Below are 21680 nucleotides of genomic sequence, written 5' to 3'. Positions count from 1 at the left end.
GGGACTCCTCACTCATGTCAATAAATCCCCAAATTCTACAGCTCTAACACAAGGCCATTCGTTATACTAATGCACACAGATGAACATCGACCATGCGAAACAGATAGCTAGACTGTTTAAATTGGGGGTCAGTTTACCACTATAAGGATCCTGAGTGGTGCCATCATAAAGGCTGATTGTTATTGGAGACGAGCTTGATCAATATCAATGAGTTTACCATGGCTGTCTTGCTTGGAAAAACAGACCATTACTGTTGTAAACGTCCTCGACTTTAGATGTATTCTAAATGAACAATTCCCAGAGCATCTAAGGTGCACTGGTCCCAGACGGTCAGTCAATAGGCTGACCGTCATCAATAGGCCTAAACGAAAATATTATGACTTTCTTTTTTTTTCAATTTACGTTTTATTGAATTTTAATCAAACATACATGAACGACTGACAATTAAAATATTATGACTTTCAATGTTTAGGGGATATAATTATTTTCTCTAGAATGCTTCTGAAAATGAAACATGAAAATAGTCTTAGCTATTTGAGAAATGTGCATGCTGTCAAAAATGACCTTGTCCATGAACACCTATCCTGTATCCCCTTGAACACATCACAACAGAACTGCATTACCCATAATGCATCACGATTTATGATTTGTGAAAGAACTATGGTCCAAAAAGTGTCCAAAGTACACCAATGTTTCGTCAAGTGTGTTCTCAACACGCTCGTCAAGTCATACTTTAGTACGAATTTTACTTCCGGTCAATGGATTTCAAATTAAGATAGAAATTGACTAAAACAATAATGATATGAGATCTATATTTACCCAGGGTATCTGGGCTAAGCTCAAGAACTTGTTTCCAGCCAGGCCCTGCTCATAGAACACATTTCATCGTAGTGGTTGATGCCTTGTTCAAGGGCATTTCAGCGGTGGTAATTTTAACGTGTCGGACGGCTGATTCGAACTGGGAACCTTCCGGTATCTAGACCGCGCCGCTATCCGTTCGGCCACCGCTGCCACCTTTGACCGAACCAAACCTACAACAAATGTAAATAAATGTCTGTTCTATTGGGGAAATATGAAAACATAGGCCTACATTGTATTTGGCATACAGTACAGTATATATATATTTGTATTCCCTGAGCTCACTAGATGGCATGCCAATTTAAATGTTACACCTCTGCCGCTTAGCAGAGGGTGTGGTGTTGTAGAGGGGTCTCCCTGAACGTGTGCGTATGTCAGACTAGCTGACACATAAGCAGGGATTTTTGTCTAGCGTCCAATTTATAAAGGCTATGCACTCCAGTGAACAGCATTTATCCATTGAGTTTTTATGTATTTATGTATTTATTTTTACACAGAAACATATAGCATCATATTCATAATGTGTGTCTTGTAGCATCGTTTAAATGCTTCATTTATAGTTTTAATGTGCAAATTAATATTTTTTCAATACTCTAGAGGGTACTCTTATTTTGAAGAGATCGTCCACCGGAAGTCTTATATTTGCTATCTTTACTTAGATTTGCCAAAAAGACACTGGCTGTATGGCCAGATTGACGGAACAGAAGCAGGACAGAAGAAACGATTTGTTTTCATTGTGGTAACAACAACAAGGCAAGCTGTATATAAACGGTCAAGAGTGTGTCGTCTTCTGTCGGAATTCGATTAGAGTTTGATCGGGTTTTTTTGTTCTGTCAACGGGAGATTGTTGTCGGTGTCCTGCGCCTGCTTGCAGGAGGTAAAAAGTGACCTGATTTGTGCAACTGAACTTACACCTTTTTTTAATTTGACCTCACCGTGTAGCATTCTACACTTGTATAAATTGCTTGAATAGTTTTTTTCCACCGAAATCGGTTTATTTCTTTTAGAAACGTCAAAATGGCAGAGCCACAACAAGTAGGAGAGTTAATACCAGAGGATGTTGACACAGACGACTGCATGACTTCATACACCCACATATACAGTCCAGATCTATTAAAGTAAGTATATAGTACAACACTGCACACAATTGCACACAATTATTGTTGGCTATGGCATCATAATGAAATAAATAACACATTTGGTAAAATGTGAAAAGGTGTTACTTATGAATTAATGATAATGTATGCGATGTAACTTTTTTTTTTAGGGATCAAGTTGCTTTTATAACTGGTGGAGGATCTGGAATTGGTCTGCGCATAGCTGAAGTATTCATGAGGTAAGACCTCTTGCCTTTGCCTCCCTGCTGGGGCAAGTAGTAGTACTGCACTATTATTGATGATTACCTCTCCTCCTCAGCACTCTACTTGTAGAATGCTATTTCCGTATTGCATATGCTACAGAAACAATTGACAATTGATGGATTTTGTAGTTTTGGCTTTCCAACCAAATTTGAGTAGGCCTATTGATGACATAGTGACATAGATTACAAATCTCACTTGTGCATTTTGTACTGTAAAAGGCCCCTTCATCCATGTGGCACCTGACTTTGCCCCCATGCTTTGCTATCTGAGAGCCATGCTGTTGTCTCTTAGCTTGTACAGGTTTGAAGTTATGTAAGATAAAACATACCCCCTTTGTTAGAAATACTAGCTCACGCTTAAGTGGATGGAGATTTTTTAAGAGACTTCCTTATAAGAAGCTACACAACAAAATCCGCAGAGTTAATGTAACTCTGGAAGTGTAAACACCTACCATGGATTTGATTGTGTATAGTCATTGCAAGTGCAACATGACTATTTGCCCTGTTAACCTTTTACCGCTTGATAATACTCAACCTTTCCTGCACCATTAGCAGAAATTTCACCTGCGTGCGCACCATTATCACCTTGTGGTTATCATAAATATTCACAATGGTCACCTGACCTTTATCGTGTGTGTGTGTGTGTGTGTGTGTGTGTGTGTGTGTGTGTGTGTGTGTGTGTGTGTGTGTGTGTGTGTGTGTGTGTGTGTGTGTGTGTGTGTGTGTGTGTGTGTGTGTGTGTGTGTGTGTGTGTGTGTGTGTGTGTGTGTGTGCTGTAGATGGGCGCTGTAGATGGGCGTGCTGTAGATGGGCGATTTTCACAAAATTACTGCTTGTCTGTCACCCTACTTAGTACTTATCCAATCTGCTTAAGTACTACATTCCCTTTCCAGCCACTTTAATTGTGCCTTTTCACATGATATATATTTATTTTGATAGTATTTACCTCTTGCCTTGAGCCTAATTTATACTTGTCGCACAGCAGTGCCACTCAACAAAAATAACTATTTTCTTTTTAATTTATACTGACTAAGTATAAATTAGTCTTAACGCATTTTAAACAGATTTATTTGATGTCTTTCAGGCATGGCTGTGACACAGTGATAGCCAGCAGGAACTTGGACAAGCTCAAAGAGGTCACTCTTACATAAATTCAGGAATATATAGGTAAAAGGTTTTATGAAGCTAGTCTGACTCATTGTGACCCTGTCCATCCCTTTAGGCAGCCAACAAGTTATCTGCCGTGTCAGGACGCCGTTGTCTCCCTTTGTGTATTGATGTCAGGCAGCCAGAGACGATTGCTGCTGCCATGGAGGATACACTGAAAGAGTTTGGTCGCATAGACATCCTCATTAACAGTATGTAAATGTGACTATCTTTCTGTTTGTGGTAGTCTGATAATTGGGTGGGACTCTCAAGCTTAAACTTAAATTGCAAGCACCCACCCACACAGTGACACTTGTCGTCACTAGCATGTTCTTCATTTTACAACACCCCTATAATAAAAACATAATGCTAAGGTTTCCCATATGGCAATTAGTGCAAATGTGTTTGGATCAAGGCTGACTTTTGAAGGTTTTAGTTGAATCATTAACTTTATAATCAAGCTGCATCTATTCTTATCTCCTATCTTTACGTAATGCAGATTCTCTCTCCAGGCTGGAGACATCATTACAATAGTATTACACTATAGATATAGAATAGATGCTTAATTGCAATATGACATACAGCTGATTGTTATAATTATATACTGTTCTGTATTGCATGATTTGGGGGTTTAACTTGGTAATGATTATGATTATGTAAATTCTTTGAAAGATGCTGCTGGGAATTTCCTCTGCCCCGCAACCTCCCTGTCTTTTAATGCCTTCAAGACTGTCATGGAGATAGACACCATGGGCACGTTCAATACCAGCAAGATGGTTTATGAGAAGTGGTTCAAGGTACTGTATTTTTCATGCCAGTATACTTGTGCATGCATTACATTGTTTTGATTATTTTTACAAGCATCTGTGTGGAGATTCTCCTTTTTCTCTGAGAACAAGCTGGTTCATCTCCTGTGCAACACTGGTCTGTAATTACAACCATTGATGCTATTCTTTCTGATAGATAGTGATTGTCCAATCATTGTTTTGTGCAGGACCATGGAGGCAACATTGTGAACATTTCAGCAACACTTGGCTACAGGGGGCAGGCCCTCCAGGTGCATGCTGGCTCTGCAAAGGCTGCCAATGGTAAGAAAAAAATAACCATTTTATTTCCATTATATGATGTAAAGTTATAACTATAAATACCACATCACGGTTGTATGCCTCCGCAACCACTTGCCATTTATATAATTGTATCTCTCTGTCCAGACTCAAATTGTATACGGTATGTATATTGAATGAAGGCTGAAGAAATTGAATAGTGACCATGTTTTTGTTAGGCCACAGTAATTGACCACCTACTTCGAATCAGTGCATCCTTGAGTGCAAGTGGAAATGTATTCCAAATATGAAATTATAGGAAATAATAATAAAATTGCCACATCCAATCCTATTATTCTTTAACAGGTTGAATGCCTACAATGTACGGCGGTCTAATAGCCTAGACTGCCTAAGTATAGAGTTACCTTTGAACAGCCACTGCACCAACCACTAAGTTGCTTGTCATGAAAATCCACTTTAAAACGGTGTAATCGCTTGAAAAATATTCCGAGGTGCCGATCACAACAACAGCCCGGACGGGGCGGCCGCTCGCTGCTAGGCACCTTTACCATTGTAAACAACAGGGACTGAATTTCCCATAACCCTTTGTACGCCTGCGTGACGGACCTTTTTGCAATGACGTCATCAAAACACTTATTGACATCATCAAAACGCGTCTCATCTCCCATTCTGTCCGGTGGATTTCCTGTGTGACTTAAAACCGATTAAAAACGTGGATTAAATAATGAAAACACAACTCGGGCATCTCGCGAATCGCAGGGAAATTGTTCTACAATGAATTAACTTGGGCAATTCGTGAATAGAAGTCAAAGTGTTAAATATCATGAAATTCCCTCAAGTTGTGAGATATTGTGTTCATGAGATTGGGACAGATATGAGGTCACAGTGACCTTGACCTTTTGAGCACTTACAAGTGGACATTTCTGCTCATGAAATTCCCTCAAGGCGTTCGTGAGATAAGGTTTGGATGGACGGACAACCCGAAAACATGATGCCTCCGGCTGCAGCTATCTGCCTGTGGGGGCATAAGAATAAGATGGAGAATCCTTCAAAAATAACTCAGTTGCCCATTTCCTGTCTACAGATGCCATGACCAAGCACCTGGCTGTGGAATGGGGTCCTAGTGGCGTCAGGGTCAACACAATAGCGCCAGGTCCTATCTCTGGCACAGAAGGCTTCCGAAGATTGGGTGAGGATTTGCTTGACACTATAATATATCAGTGCAGTGGAATGATTTTTACTGTCATTCATTTTACTAATGTTTTAATATGTAAAGACTAGAGATGCCAACTATGTCAGATATTGTTTCTTGACAAATGGAGGCTACTGGTTGTAGCCTACCGTTGATACTGTACATTATACATATTCTACTTTTGTTCAGAATGGATTTTATTATTAGTTAAGTGGCTAGTAAATAAATAGACCAACTAATTAACTTAAAAGTTTAAACTTTTGCTGAACTATGTTTAAATCCCTCAAAGGCGGCCCTAAGGGTGAAGCTGCTGGTGCGTTCCGGTCCATTCCGCTGCAGCGGGCGGGCAACAAGACCGAGATGGCCCATGGTGTTCTGTTCCTGGCCAGCCGGGCCTCGTCCTATGTGACCGGGGCCATCCTGGTGGCGGATGGCGGGGCGTGGCTGACTTCTCACAATGACGTGTCCATGCTGTTGGGTATACTCTCCTCTAAATCCGCTAAACTCTGAACCAGGCCCCTCCTCTCCTCCTCCTGAACACAGGTGTGTAGGAGGAGGCGGAGCTTGAGGTCTGTACGAAAAGACGATGTGAAGGATGGGAGAGAGTGTTCTGGTGAATAGCATCAGTAAACTATAAATGATTCTGAAATCAATGAGACTATTGTTGTCCTTCCTTGCAGTCATCTTTCTTAAAGTCAGCTTAAGCTGAGGAAGTTTACAGAAACCTGTAGTTACTGTATTTGATGTGAATACAATGCGACATTTGCTCATCTATTTGTCTTTCTTTTTTTCCTTTTAGGTTTTTGGTCAGCTGAACAAAGACACAAGTAAACAGAGAAGTTGATATTGCAAATCAGAAACCATCTGTAAATCTAATGTTCTGTTGATGGTCTTCTCAACCTAATACTCCTATTGTAAGGTTAAGGGTTTAGAGAACATGAAAACGAAAGTGTCATCTACACCATAGGAAATATTTTGCATTGTGTGTTAATTAGAATGTTGGTGATGGACCAAATATGAATGAAGTCATGAATAAGTCAACTCTCACTGTACTGTCCAAGTTAAGAATCAATTCATTCTTAGAATATAACTTACTCTTCAGTGATCTAGCTTGTAATTATGCACATTATTTGTAATTTTTTTTACTAAAATGTTCACAATCTCCATGAATAAATATTTTATAATTACAGTGAATAATTATTGTAGTTTATTGCATTATCACAGATAATTTGGTCCGCCTGTGATAGTCATTGTTTTCTCAAATACCCAGATCAGATTGTTGAGTGAGATAAATGGTTTGACAGATGAGAGGCGCTACTGATCTCACACACACACACACACACACACACACACACACACACACACACACACACACACACACACACACACACAATCATTGCATATACAGGCTTTTCTTTCTCCTTTTGCAATTATTTGTTCAAAGACATCTTGTGACAATTTAAACAGGTGGTTTTAATCAAATAGCAGGTTATCATTATGACAATCATGAGCAATGAGCTGTGACATGCCATATCATAGGGCATAACACGCCAAAAAGGTAAACAGCATGAAAGTACAGTGAAGCATTTAGGCTAAAATGATAACTGGTCATTGTATGTCATGTGTAGTCGTATTCATTTCACCAACAGGAGTCAGGATATAGAATAACATAATATATATCATCAACAAATAAATAAGTAGGTCTTGCAAGCTACCTCTCAATAGTTTTGGTCATTTCAAGTGATCGTTAAACGTAAGTATTCTTAAAACTATAAGTAAGGTTGCTTGTTAGGAGCTGCCCACTGCTGCTATGCACATTATATTCCACACGGGGGAGCTATACTATAGCACTTTACAAAAATGCATTCATATTTTGTTGAGCAGAACTATGCCTATTTAACATAGCTATTTAAAGACTTCAAGATGATACCAAATTCTCTAGTTGTGTAAAGGAAAACGTACACAACCCCCACCAAGTGACCAGTTGAACTATTAACACTGTATTTGGTTCATATAGCAATTCCAACTGTTACTATGTATGAAAGGGACTGTTATTCTACATCCATCCACGATGTTCGCGTAAAATGGGAAGATTCATGTCCTATGAGGATTGTGATGCACATTACACATTAAAAGCTAGCTGTGTGTGTATACACCACTCCACGCAGGGGTATAGCTTGCGAAAAAGGAGATCAACAAGCTAAAACGGTGTACACAATATTCTAAAAAAAGCTTGTAGTCGTAGATATCTGCTATTTTTGGCACGCGACACCGTCGTACCCTAAGGTCGTACCACGGAGTACGTACCGGCTTTAATATTATTATTAACCCCAGTGATACTGCGGTGTGTGTTGTGCGCATGCGTGAAACGTCAGCTGTGTGTCTGCGGCTGGAGGAGGAGGCTGGAGGATGGGGACACACTGCTGCTGCTGATGCTGAGGAGAGAGGAGAGCGTTCCGTATTAACCCACACTGCCATGGAGCTTTCTGCCGCTACTTCACCGATACGATCAGTGGCACCCATGTCGTCGAGTCACATCTCGTGTTTCGGGACGAGGAGAACGTGAAGGATTCGGCGGAAAGAAGACAAGGACGGCGGTTTTTAACCCACCATAGTCGGGCCTGTCTTGTCTTGACGGACACAGGTGGATGATCCTTCTTGGAGTCAGTTCCTTCGAAAGCGGTTCACGGGAGATCAAAGGACGGCATCTAAAATGCGGATCTAGTCGTCGGACCGCGTTTACACCCAGACCGTACAGCGGTCTTGGCACTTTGACTTCACTGAGTTTAATCGCAACGCTGTGCTTGTTATTTGAGATGAGGTGGAATGTTTGGCGAGCTAGCTGGCTAACAAGCTAATTTCGCTAGCTGGCTAGCAGCTGTATTCCCGATGACAGACGAGAAGTAACGGGATGCGCGAAGGAAGAAATGGATATTTACGTATGTTTAGTTAGAGGGTTGTCGCATTGTAGAACAACTTCAGTTACTCGCTTTGCAATGAAAGATTTTCAATCCTGATTCGATCTTGACTCCACCAGCGAGCTCCACAGTGGCCGCGCTGTCTGCGAGGGATAGATGATGAGCCATTTGTTTAGTGCGGATCATCAACATTATACTTAATGTTTTGGTTTTCACCTGATCGGCTTATTTGGGTGAGATATTTTTGGTGTTATAGCAGTGCTGTTTTGAAAGGTTGCTTAGGTTTCAGGGCACGTGAAAAGCATGTTGACATCAGCTGTTTGGCAGCAGGAGAAGTTGGCACCATCCAGGAGTGGACTTGCCATGACACAGTGGAACATAGAGAGTTAGAAACAGATTTATACGTAAGTGAAATATCCATGTCGATTTTACAATAGTGGATTTTAATGTAGAATAATGTTATTCCCTTTGTCCGGGTAACTGACGTTACCCACAACAACAAATTGCATAAAGTAAGTATTTTTCCACCAAATTAGACAATGGTATTGGAAGTCTCACACTCATAGGACTGATATAATTTTTTTTAAGTTGACCCATGCCATCAGACATCATGACAATAGTTAGACTGAAGAAGTGGATTTTGACTTTGAGATAAAACGTTTCCAGTGTTTTCTGTGAACAATCCATACAAATGGAACAGACGGTACTGTCTGGCCCTGTGGGGCATACAGAGTGGGAATCAGAACCCCCGTCGCCCCTCAGGTTTGTCAGTCTGGATACAGACAAAGGAGGCTTGTTGCCTCAAAACACAACTGGTCAGACAGGACTGGATTTCAAAACTGTTGATCAGGACAATGCTCCAACCATTGGAGATGTTTTCCAGGAAAACAAGTTCAATTTAGACAGCCTATTTAGGACACCTAGGTCGCATGGAGAACATATATTGCAACTGAAGGGAGATCAAGCCAGTGACTCCAAAGGGGATTTCCTGAGTATCCATCAAGAGCAACTGCCTTTAACAGAAAAACCCACACTGGCCTGGCTGTTTTCTCCCAGTCCTACGGATTTACTCTGGGAAAATACTGCCTGTGAGGAACTGAATCCAATACAAGATGCTAGTGACAGTGACACATATGCTGCAAGTAGCCTGGGGGAGCTAATAATCCTTAGCGAACCATCTTCCCCCTTAAAGAATTCAGATAGGACTTCTGACACCAATAACACAGATGCTGCCTCGTTGTTGGTAGATCTCCTCTCACCCTGTGAACACTCCCCGGCTTCTCTCATCTCGGAACATTCAGGTGAGCTTAACCCACAGGGTGTCAGTGACGACCTGTTCCTTTTATCGCTGGGGGAGACGGACATGGGCCTCCCTTCCTCCCTGGGTGGGGAGGCTGTGTCACCTGAAACTGGGGACAAAGGTTTATTCCTCGAACACATGACTGACCTGCCTATAACCGGTAACATGACCCCACTCGGTTTGCCTCCAAGTTGCCTCCCACACGCCACTGTCCCTGCAAACTGCATTATTACGCTGTCTGGAGTAGTGGAAGGATCCATGCCTTTGTTGGATGTTACAGATGTTCCTGATTGTCACAGCAACCTCAGCCTCTTACCTGCTAGTCCCACCTCTCTGAACTGCACAGATGCATCGCCAGCCACTCCTGCAGAAAAGTTAGAAGGGGAATACACATTGACAACTTTCACTGAAAATCTGTCTTCTGAGAACCTAGTCGATGATGTCTTGTTGTCCCCTCTCTGTTCCTTGCTAATCTCAAACTCTTCAACAGAGCCCTCGGCCTCGACACCCAGGGTGTCCTCGGATAGCGATGCTTCTGTCCTTGGTGAATTGCCTAGTGACTGTTGCTCTGGAGAAAATGGTGACGATTTGATGCCAAGCAGCAGCATTTTATCTGAACCCAAACATGAGGTAATGGCTTTGGATCCATGCCTGACCTCAGGTGAGCTCCACAATGAGGAAAAATGGGATGTAACACCACCCGAGGGTATACCAGACGATGTCTTGTTGTCCCCTCTCTGTTCCTTGCTAATCTCAAACTCTTCAACAGAGCCCTCGGCCTCGACACCCAGGGTGTCCTCGGATAGCGATGCTTCTGTCCTTGGTGAATTGCCTAGTGACTGTTGCTCTGGAGAAAATGGTGACGAGTTGATGCCAAGCAGCAGCATTTTATCTGAACCCAAACATGAGGTAATGGCTTTGGATCCATGCCTGACCTCAGGTGAGCTCCACAATGAGGAAAAATGGGATGTAACACCACCCGAGGGTATACCAGACGATGCTGTTCCTGATTTTCCATGCCTGACCTCAGGTGAGCTCCACAATGAGGAAAAATGGGATGTAACACCACCCGAGGGTATACCAGACGATGCTGTTCCTGATTTTCAAACCGAGCAGAGTGACGGGGAGGTGTTTATGCACTTGAATCTGTTTGGACAATCAGATGACTGTCACGAAACGGATACTTTTGATTTCCCAGCTCAGGAGTTGAGTGATTCTTCTTCTCCTGAGCCAGGATGGACTACGGAGGAAACGGTGGATGCAGTTTCCCTCTCTAAAATTGTGTCAGACCCCATGCACATGGTTTCTACGACGAATCAGAGTGACAGAGATGTATCCCCGCTAAAAGCTGTGTTTGATGCTTTGGACCAAGATGGAGATGGCTTCGTTCGCATTGAGGAGTTTATGGAGTTCGCTGCAGCCTATGGGGCAGATCAGGTGAGAATTCCCCTAAATTCTTGTGTTTGTATGTGCACGTGCAACATGCATGTACGCATGTTTTTTTTTTATTGCCACCAAGACAGTTATTAGATTATGCATGCTAAGTGATGGTATTGCATAGCAGACCATGTGAATTCCATTTACCTAAATGATTTATCATTGATTCCACTCTAACTCAGTCTTCTGAAATTCATCCGTCTGATGTCACCATTTAAGTGTATCAGCATACATATGCAGTCATATTTAATGTGTTTTGAAATGGAGATACCACAAGGTGATAAAATAAAGAAAGGAGCCATGTCAAAGTTGGTCATTTTAACTGAAGCTACTTAATATCCAATTATATTAAAATATCAAGTGCTGTTCAGAATGTACAGGTATACTAACCTACAACTTGGTCTCTGATAAAATTAGGGTCCACATCATACCTGTTTAAATGTTTATCTTCTGTTGAATAAGTGGTGTGAGGAGGGAGGGTTTATGTTACTTTGACAGATAATAAAGCACACTAGCACAGGAAACCTGATCAGTGCCAGGGCTCTCGTATACACTTATAATTCAAGCCTGTTCTCTCTACGCATGAGAATACACAAGGCTCAGCTCTTTATATTAGGTTTAGGCCTAATCAGTGGAAACTCTTACCAAAAACATTCTTCCCTTATGCTCACTATAGTATAAAGCAGCTCTCAACTGGTGTTTATAGGGTTTGGCTAATACTCTTGACATATTATAACCATGCTTGGATTAGTGCCTAATCTATATTTGGTTGGTGTTGAAGAATTAGGATTCAGGTCAGCATCCAGATTAATCTGTGAAAAACATATTGCCACTTGCCAGGAATGAATTATGTCAGGCTTGTTACTCTTCCATATGTCAAATGACACACAGCCATTATCCTTTGCATATTTAGTGGGTGAGGGGATAATCACTTGTGATGTGAATAGGCTAATGACAAACACCCCCTCAGGCTTTCTTCATATTCTTATTTCCACATTGTGAAGATGGTCAGTTCAACAGAAAATTCATGTTGAACAGAGACAGGTCGGTGTCTCTGACTCTCTGGTGGTTTGATTTGCATTCATCCTCTTCCTGGTTAAATTGTAGGCTTTATTTGTGTACATGGCCATCGACTCATGATCCGATTCCTTAGTTCAGACTCAGAGTAGAGTGCTGGGTTACATGGTGTCTAGTCTTAATGTAAAAGAAGAGCTAAATCTGAACAGATGATTGTCATCTGCCACACTCTCACAGGCCCAGGGACATTTTAAATTATGTAATGTTCTTGCTGGTCAATGTGATTGTGATTATTGAGTTTACCAGAACAAACTAGACTACGTAGTTAAAGAAAGAAAATCCACCATTTGCAAATATCAGTAAAGGACTCTGTGTAAATGTTGATGTCACCCGACTCTCTCTCACACACACACACACACACACACACACACACACACACACACACACACACACACACACACACACACACACACACACACACACACACACACACACACACACAATCAAGTGTAAAAATTGACCTGCAAGGTCAATGTTTTGCATTGAAAGTATTTTTTTAATGCTACTTTCTAACAATTGGCAAACATTATTTTTTATTTTCTACTAAAGATAATCACAGGAATGTATCGAAAATACTAATTGTAACCTGTCTTCAAATTCTGTTTTTGAGTAAAACCAGTCTCAAAGCATTTGATATGATACATCTAATTATATAAGATGTGTGATGTGTTTCACAAATTCACATGCTTTGCTCATGGCAATCTATCGATCTTCTTTATGCTACAGGTTTAGCAGCCCATTTAATTATGTCTGGTGTTCAAAACTTAAAAGCATCCATGAGTGCGGTTGACAATTTTAGCTTATTATCTTTGATTCATTTGATTTGTGTATTATGATGAAACAAGTCATGTATTGCCTACCAACGCTAGCAGATAGGGATACCAGTTATAACACTAATATTGAATGGGTTGTTTTGCAGTGCATACTAGTACATATTAGACACCGTAAGCAATATGCAGCGGAGATACCTGATCAGATCTGCCAGATTGGTCTCACAAAGTTGCTTTTTCCCCCTTTAGAAATGTGTGTAGTGATTAGTGAAGTTCCTGCACAGCAGTGCCCACTGCCCACCACAGAGACTAGGTGATTTTGATCTTGGATCAGGACAATTTGATCAATATTATCCCAGGAGAACAACCAAGCTTGTGTCATATTTGGAAACAGTTTCTGCTATGACTCTTGTTTGCTGACTGTCTAGTCATTAAAGCCATGCCTTTAATTCCCTCATTCCCAGTTCAAAGTACCCCTGTGTCAGGTCTACCCTGTGCCCTGCCATAGGTACCTCTGGCTCCCCACAGATAGGGCATTTGAAAGGATTAAGAGTAGAATGTGTTTTCCCTGAGTCAGAGGATCCGTACTGTCTGACCATGACCCCACTTTGCAGTGATGGAGAAGGGCTTTGCTCATTTACAGCACAGAACCATATCATTTCTATGTCTTGTTATGGTGGGAGGTACATATGACTCTAGGAATTTCTCTCAGTTCAGAGGTCTAGGATGCTGTATTATTTCCATGGCATTTGGTTTCTGTGGAATTTACTTGCTGCTGTAAGATGTGTAGTATTCAGAGCCTGATAGTTATAGTACCTTTTGGTATCTCTTCCCAGAAAGATTTGTTTTGTGTGCAGCTCTAACAAGATTGTGCAGATAGATTACGTTGTGTATGACGTCTGGGCTCCAAAACCTAGTGAATCTGCGCTCTCACAGTCACTGGCTCTCAGATTTCTGTCCTTCCGTGACTAAGGGAGAGACAGAGGCTTAAACTTTTTTTTCCCTTCATTAACAAATTTCAAGCAGCAGACAGACAGACTTATCTTCAGAATTTGAAGAATGCTATGTAATGACATTGGGGTGCACTTGGTGTTCATTATCCTGAGAACCTCGGGAAGGATAACTCTAATCTTACAAGGTCTCCACCCAGGTCAGGTACAACCGTCGAGACACAAGGAAGCTGTGGGGGGAAGTTTGTACAACAGACGCAGACAGTGCAACTTTTAGTGTTGTTGTGGCCCCTATGGGGCAGAATTGAAAGCACTTTGGGGATTATTAAATGATGTGTTGGTGTTCTGTTAATGATATTTTTTGTAATAAAATGTTGTGAATGTAATTGCCGGAAAACGGTATGGAGTATCAAAACCCTTTTGCGTTATTGTCACGTGTTGCATGAGGACATTGTGCCTAATGTGGTGGAAACGATGTTTCTGCAACAAGCTGTGGCATTTGTAGCATCCCCATTCCCCTGAAAGCGGTGTGTTGTTTACAGACCCTTTAATGTGTTTCTCGCAGGATGCGAACTGGAGACCTTCTGTTTTCCAGGTGGCCCCTCTACCTACTCATACCTAAAGTGTCAAACTTTACCAATACTTGTATTGTAGGCTTTCTGCCAAATATCTTTGTAGGAAAGAGGGATAAATAGGTGTTATTTGTAGTCATCATACCCCAGGCAAGCACTATAGGCACAGTCCATACTGTTGTTACAGGATGTGTGGGTGCTCTGTTTATCCTGAGGTCCGGGGGCAAATACACACACAGAGATTACCCACTACCCAAAGCTTTGATCTTCTAAATCATTCCACCGTACAATGAAAGGCAGAACTCAGTGTTACCGATTAGCCCTAGACTGGCGTATATTTATTGATTACACGGGGGCATTCCCCTGAAATGAATAAGAACAGCATTTGAATATGAGTAAACATATATACGACCTGTTATATCGCGAATCAGATTCGCTCCATATCAGCTCGTCAGTCGGGGCCCCTGGAAGCAGAACAGAAGGCTCGTTCTGTCATGGAGAATTCTGACGTGTCTTCCCTTTTTCAGACACTATATAGAAATCTCTCTGTCCCTCTGTGACCTTGCTTGAGCACAGCTAGGGTGCCCACTCTTATAAGTAACGGTACTTACTTATAAAGGTCACTTTTATCCCACCAATACCTGTTTCCTTCTGTACCACAGAGTGGTAGATTGCATTGAGGTATTGATATCAGATATTTGCATGTATGTCCTGAACATTGTGTTTGCACCACTGTGCATAGCATGCAAATTTCCACCCCAGAACCATTCCAGGAAGAAGCACAGCCAGTTCAGTGAAATGGAACTAACATGCACGCAAATTAATATGTAATGCAAATTGTATATGCATTGCATCTAAATATTGCCACAGAGCAAGTATCACCAAGCAGAAGCTTATACTACTGAAGTTATGTTACTGTGTTTACTAAAGTATTTCATATCTGTGAGTAATGCACTTCCTGTGTCCTCTGAATTGACACGTCACGCGGTCACGGACAAACAATTATATTTCAGTTATGTAATGAAATATCAAGCATAAACATAAGCTCAGTAAAGAATATCCCAGTAGTTTAAATGTGTTCTACCAATACCATCAGTATAAAGTTACATTGCGGTGTCAGGAAAGCAGCCATTCATGATTTAGCAACTTATAAAGTCATTGATATGTTACCTGGTCATTTTTTGACAGTTGTCTTGTAACCTTCATCAAAGTTTAATACGTGACCATGATCCATCAACAAACACTGTTCTGTGTTTCATAAATGACAGCAATCACTGGTTCTCAGAGGTGAAATGTCATCCAAAAGTGAGGCCTCTGCTGTACAGTATCTGGGAATTCACTGGCTTGAAAGGAGAATTTCAAACTGCCACTCATGGGATTTGTCCCTGATTGTGCACAAAGCCCTTGGAACTGCATTGTGGTCACAGCTCTGTTGTCCATCCAGAGACCCCACCCCTCTCTGGCCAGTGTGGCCCTCTGCTTTTATGTGCTGCCGCTCTAATCCTCAGTGGAATGTCCCCTGGCCTGAAACCTCCCCTCTCCGGACCACTTTTGTGTGTCTGGATGCATGTTGTATTTGCCATAAAAAGATGCATGCACAACAGCACATGAAGGCCTGTCTGACCATGTAGTACTTTTGCAGACGAGTTTGGCTTACAGCCATGTGAGACAGTTAACAGCGTTTTGTTCATGAGCCATTATAAAAAACCCCATTTGGGGAGGAAAAAAACACTCGTAGTCTCCCACCAGGGGTATTCATCTCCCTGGGGTTAAGTACAACAGTGGTCTGTGTGCAGGCGGTCAGGCGTGCTCTGGCCGGCACTGATTAGACACAACGAGAGAATACAGAAAAAACAGTGCCTTCGCTGCTTGTCTAAGTAGTGGAAGGACAGGGTCATTATTAGTCCAAGGAGGGCAGCGCTCCAACAATTATCATCTCTTGCTGTCCAACTGTCCTGTTGTAAGAGAAGGCCAAAATTGTCTCTAGGATATTTTGTGGTTATGTTATGACACATGTGATGCATTTTGTAGTTACTCAACCTAGTTCAACTGACCATTACAATAATATTACTATAGGAAAAAGTAAAGTATTGGTTTTGCAGTCTGATTCTAAGAAGAGGGGGAAAAGTTAACCGACGCAAAAGTCATCCTCTGCACTTTGTCGTTGAATCGTACGTAACGTAACAAAGGAGTCCCCTAGTGTTTCTCGCCTTACCTCACCTCACCCAGTAGAGATGTGCCTTTTGAATTGTGAGCAGAGAATGGAATGAAATTATTTCCTGTGTACCATGATGTAACTTTCCGAGGTGGGTAAATGAAAGCTATGTGACCGGCTTACAACCCATGATGACCTTTTAAATATCTCCTCCTACCTTCGCTCAATTTCGTTTTGAAACAAGAACAACACGTTCCAACTGTTTAAACCCCCATATTTCTTACACCGACGCGACCACTAAACCATAGAGCCCACCTACAGTAGTTTATGGGGATTTGCATGGCGGAGGTGGGTCACAAGAGCAGCCTTGGTGCAGAATTCTAACTGTAACGTTGTGGTGTTAACGACCATGCAGGCAGACAGAGCCATTCCCCCTCCTCTGTGTTTCTCACTACAGCTGGATTTAATTCATCGAGCTGAGATCAGCAGTCGTAAGAGTCTCAGGAAAAAGTCAATGTAAAGTTTATTAGGAGTTTTAGCAAATAAGCTGCATGAGTTGGAGCTGAGCTTTGGTAAGTAGATCAACTGTGTGTGTGTGTGTGTGTGTGTGTGTGTGTGTGTGTGTGTGTGTGTGTGTGTGTGTGTGTGTGTGTGTGTGTGTGTGTGTGTGTGTGTGTGTGTGTGTGTGTGTGTGTGTGTGTGTGTGTGTGTGTGTGTGTGTGTGTGTGTGTGTGTGTGTGTGTGTGTGTGTGTGTGTGTGTGTGTGTGGCAAAAAAAGCCCAACACAAAGTGAAAGTCTTATGAAATGACCATGTTCACATTGTGTGCTAACCTTCTCGGGGCTCAAGTGAGTCTAAAACCACAGAAACCTCACCCCACATACTGTCAGGCTCCCACCCAGCTAATTTTGTCAATGATACACGGCTAAAATGACAGCATAATGATGAGTTAGTGAAAATGTTGCAATGTACCACATTTGGCTCACTCTGTCATTTGTGCAAACACATTTTGATTGCTAGGGGCCACCGGTAGTTCTCCAGATATAGGCATAGGTCTAGACTTTATGCCATACTATCTCCCCCCCCCCAATTCCCATTCAAGTCAACGGCAAAAACAATCTCTATGACGTATAATAAAAATCACACCTGTGTGAAGTGAGGGGCGCTCTTATCATCGTATACAACACATATGACGGCAAATTCTTTGTGTAGGACGAAAATAGACGATTTGCTCGCTCTTATCGTGCAATATTATGACGTAACATGTCGATTTTCTCAGACACATTTGACGTGAATTCTCCATTCATTGTCAATGGCATTAAATGTTTGTGTTAGGACAAACATCTCTATAACTGTATGTAGGATAATCAATAATTGGAAAATGCAATATTTGGGGTGTATTTGTATTCACGCACGCACGCACGCACGCATGCACGCAGACACAGTTTGTGTTACTTCTTGTGCTGTTTTTTGCTGTGAGCATCTTCACTTCTGGTTAGGAGGTACTGGACTGATGACTATTATCTTGATACGGTGACACACTGGACTGTAACTAAAGGACACTTTATTCCTTTTTATCTTCGATAACCGAGAAAAAAAGACCACACTCGTGTGAAGCGAGGGCCGTTCTTAAAACCATATTAAAACCATATACATTCTTACAACCATATACATTCTTAAAACCATATACATTATGTGATGTGTGATTTCAAGAGCGGAATGAATGTGATGTGACATTCCGTGCTCAACCAATCAAATCATCACTATGTGGTACCCACAGACACACAAAGCTGCATGGCATAGGAGGGGCCGGCGCCCCTCAAAAAAAAAGAAAATCACACCCGTGTGTGTCAAACAACAGTTCAACACGAAAATAACGTTTTTAAGCCTGTTTTAAAAGTCTCCATGGTCTGCGGTACTGTCAGGTCCATATAAGGACGGCTGTTCCACAGGCGCGCTGCTGCCCAGCAGAAGGAAGGCCTGGTCGCTCCCAGTACATGGTTGGTATAACCTCCAGTAGGAATATATTTTCAGATCTGAGGGTGTGGGTGGTTTTTTTGGAGGGTTGACGTAGGGTAGGCAGGGAGGGGCAGTTGTGAGTGATAGCGGGTGCCCCAGACCAACAAGTCAAAGGCACCGCTCACTTCACACAAGTGTAATTCTTTCCTTCTTTATCGTAGGCACGCTTTTATCATGTCGGTTGGTTGTCATGGCTGCCAGTTCCCACCTGATGTCGTGTGTGAGGTCCGACTGCTCCAGACTGTACTGAATAACTGCTAGTTTACATAATGTCTTGAGGCTAGGATTGAAGTCTAAGACATACAGGTCATCATAGGTGTTGTACACTCCAAAGAGGATGATACGATCTCCCATCATGCAGCACCACATATTATACGTTGGACATGGTCCTTTCCCCTTTGGCTCAACCTTCTTCCAGGAGAAAGTCTCTGGACTGAATTTCCACACATCATTGAGGTTCTTGAGGTTATTGTTGAAGCCACCAAATATGTACAGCTCTCCATTGTAGGTAAATGCTGAATGACAGTAGCGTTGTACTTGTTCTGGATGAGGCTGTGGAGATGATGTGCTCAGCCAGAGGTTGGTCTCTGTGTCAAACACTCTGATGGTTCTGTAGTACTGAGCCCCACAGCCCTCAAATACAAACATCTTTGTCCCGATGATGGTGGCAGAGTGCATGTATGTAGCAGGAGGTTGAGTTCCTCTGGTGTTAATGAAAGACCAGACCATTGTGCTGGTGTCCAACTTGTACATGTCATTAGTGGATCCAGTCATCTTGGCCCATCCTCCATAGATAAACATGACCTTCTCCAACACGCAGGCTGAGTGGTAGTACCTCTCCTCTGGAACAGTGCCAGAAACCCTGGGTTTGAACCATCTGTAGGCGTCAACATCAAATGCATAAAGCACATTGCAGTAAGGCCTCCCTCCCCAGATGTAGACTGTATCTTCAATCAACACAGCTGTGTGGTTAGAGCGCCTGGATGGAACCTCTAGGTGGCGTCCTCCTCTTCCTGGTGGCGTCCCTGGGGTCAGCTTCCTCCAGCATAAAGACACTGTGTTGAAGACGTGAACATCAATGGTATAACTGTCTCCTCCAACGCAGTACAGCTTGTCCTGCAGCACCACAGCTGCATGGATATATCTCTGTGGTGGTCCTTTCAGATGGAGGGTCCATCGGATCATTCTAACGTCAGGTTGTTCTTGCTTCTCTGTCCCAGAATGCAGTTCTGTCTCTCCGTCTCCGTCCCAGAATGCAGTTCTGTCAACCACACGCTACCTCTTATATCGCTACAGTGGTACAAACGTCATATGACACCTCTGGCCAATCTGTGAAGCCGGTGTGTTGCGTCAGCCAGACATACAGTAGTCTATCTGTGTCCGTCACTCAGGGAAAAGGCTCCAGTTTTCTCAGTTGCTCAGTGGCGTTTTGAAGCACCCGGAAGACTGCCGGAAGTACAATTATAACTCAATGGTTCGAGCGAGCGGAAGTTTAGCCTAGCCTAGTCCGGACCTCAAATTTGAGGTCCGGGCTTACGCACGTGACGTCATGAACGTCCGTCCACCTCCATGAAAGTGCCGCAATTCCACATTTCGCCAGTAGGTAGTGGCAGCTTCAACATTGGATAGCCTTACTGGGGGCTTGGTGTCTATGTCATACATGGGCAACCGGCGGCTCGGGGGCCACATGCCGCCCTCACCATCACGTAATGCGGCCCGCAGGTTAATATCCGAACATTGATATATTATTGATTTCAGCTAATTACTAGTATTACAATGTTATTGTCTTCTCTTTTTGGTCTACTAGGGTCTGTGTGGTTTGTTAGGTAAGCCTAGTCTTGTGCTTCCCACAGGTCCTGCCGAGTTGCCAATCGGGTGCATTGGGAGCACCTGGCCAGTGTTCCCAGGGTGCACTATAAGAGGCTGGGTGTGGCCACACTCAGTCTCTCTCTCTCCCTGATGGCAGCACCACTTTAGTTTTGTCTTTGGTTTGCACCATTCAACACCCCACACTACATTTACCACACGTCCACTCACCTACACTATGGATTTCACTGATTAACACACCCCATATCATGTTGAAGCTTTGAGTTAATTTATATTGTAAACAAATATTCAGGATTTCAATTCAAATATAGCAAAAATAGCTGATCTACAAGCTCAAAATGTGTCGCAGTGCGACGCGTTTTGAGCTTGTAGATCGGCTATTTTTGCTACGACAGTAATATGCAATGTGGCCCCTCTGGAGTGAGTGTGGAAATATTGTGGCCCTCTATCGTCAAAGTTGCCCACCCCTGGTCTAGTCTAGAGCAGCGGTCCCCAAACATTTTAGGCTGTGCGCCCCCTGTTACCTCCTGGCCTAGCTGACTCACCCCCCAACGCTCAGTCTCGTTGTATTTGGCCGAAAATTATATATATTTTTAATATGATTATGGCAAAATAATCACGGAATGTCACTGCACTGAGAGACATGCAGTTGCTGTATACTCCCACAGCTGCTCTATACATCTCCGTACAACAGTGTTTACCGGATTTTGCCGCTTGTGTTAAATCACACCGTAAAACCGCCCTTACCCTTTTCATGCCATGCACCCCCTAGAGGGCGTTCGCGCACCACAAGGGGTTTGAGAACCCCTGGTCTAGAGCCTAGACTCTAGAATCCTGAATCAGTTACTCTAGAAGACCTGAATCCTGGATACCAGATAGCTAAACATTATTTTCCTTTTTTCTCCCAATGTAGACATGCCAATTCCAAATTTCACCCTCACACTTGTAGTCCCTGTCATAACCTATACAGTTGGTTATGTGGGAGGCTGTAGACACGTGTTGCCTCCGATACACATGAACACGCTGACAGAGTTTG

General features: G+C 42.6%; 2 protein-coding genes across 7 annotated transcripts in view; both read left to right on the top strand.

The window, feature by feature from the left end:
* Positions 1 to 1517: 1517 nt before the first annotated feature.
* Positions 1518 to 6809, top strand: decr2 (2,4-dienoyl CoA reductase 2, peroxisomal). 4 transcript variants are annotated; one of them, XR_013788899.1, is made up of 10 exons: positions 1518 to 1735; positions 1866 to 1976; positions 2126 to 2194; positions 3303 to 3354; positions 3441 to 3576; positions 4037 to 4161; positions 4359 to 4452; positions 5513 to 5617; positions 5910 to 6233; positions 6420 to 6809. XR_013788899.1 is itself a non-coding variant. In XM_079493562.1 (10 exons), the coding sequence occupies exons 2-10, from the start codon at positions 1876 to 1878 to the stop codon at positions 6449 to 6451; spliced, it is 903 nt and encodes a 300-aa protein (XP_079349688.1). In that variant the 5' UTR covers positions 1518 to 1735; positions 1866 to 1875; the 3' UTR covers positions 6452 to 6809. The 4 variants fall into 4 exon arrangements, 3 of the variants coding, with proteins under 3 accessions (XP_079349688.1, XP_079349689.1, XP_079349690.1); XM_079493562.1 differs by having other exon boundaries at positions 5910 to 6098; XM_079493563.1 differs by having other exon boundaries at positions 5910 to 6163.
* A 1105-nt stretch (positions 6810 to 7914) lies between these two features.
* The window catches only part of rab11fip3 (RAB11 family interacting protein 3 (class II)), a 47696-nt gene continuing 33930 nt past the window's right edge, over positions 7915 to 21680 (top strand). The window contains exons 1-2 of one of the 3 annotated variants that reach the window (XM_079493549.1): positions 7915 to 10778; positions 10869 to 11275. In XM_079493549.1, the coding sequence (XP_079349675.1) occupies positions 9230 to 10778; positions 10869 to 11275 (1956 nt within the window). In that variant the 5' untranslated portion in view covers positions 7915 to 9229. Of the gene's footprint in view, positions 11276 to 21680 lie in introns of all 3 variants that reach the window. The other 2 variants (XM_079493548.1, XM_079493550.1) reach the window with 2 other exon arrangements.

The sequence above is a fragment of the Electrona antarctica genome (genome assembly GCF_951216825.1).
Source record: "Electrona antarctica genome assembly, chromosome: 22".
In the NCBI taxonomy this organism is placed as follows: Eukaryota; Metazoa; Chordata; class Actinopteri; order Myctophiformes; family Myctophidae; genus Electrona; species Electrona antarctica.
The sequence above is the reverse complement of the archived record's forward strand: the minus strand, read 5'-3'. Positions and strand labels throughout refer to the sequence as shown.

What these genes read in the sequence shown, in the direction of transcription:
- decr2 (XM_079493562.1), top strand. Translation starts at nt 1,876, where the DNA reads ATGGCAGAGCCACAACAAGTAGGAGAGTTAATACCAGAGGATGTTGAC. An exon ending in ATAGCTGAAGTATTCATGAG is followed by an intron (nt 2,195 to 3,302) that starts GTAAGACCTCTT and finishes GATGTCTTTCAG; the next exon opens with GCATGGCTGTGACACAGTGA. An exon ending in AGAAGGCTTCCGAAGATTGG is followed by an intron (nt 5,618 to 5,909) that starts GTGAGGATTTGC and finishes AATCCCTCAAAG; the next exon opens with GCGGCCCTAAGGGTGAAGCT.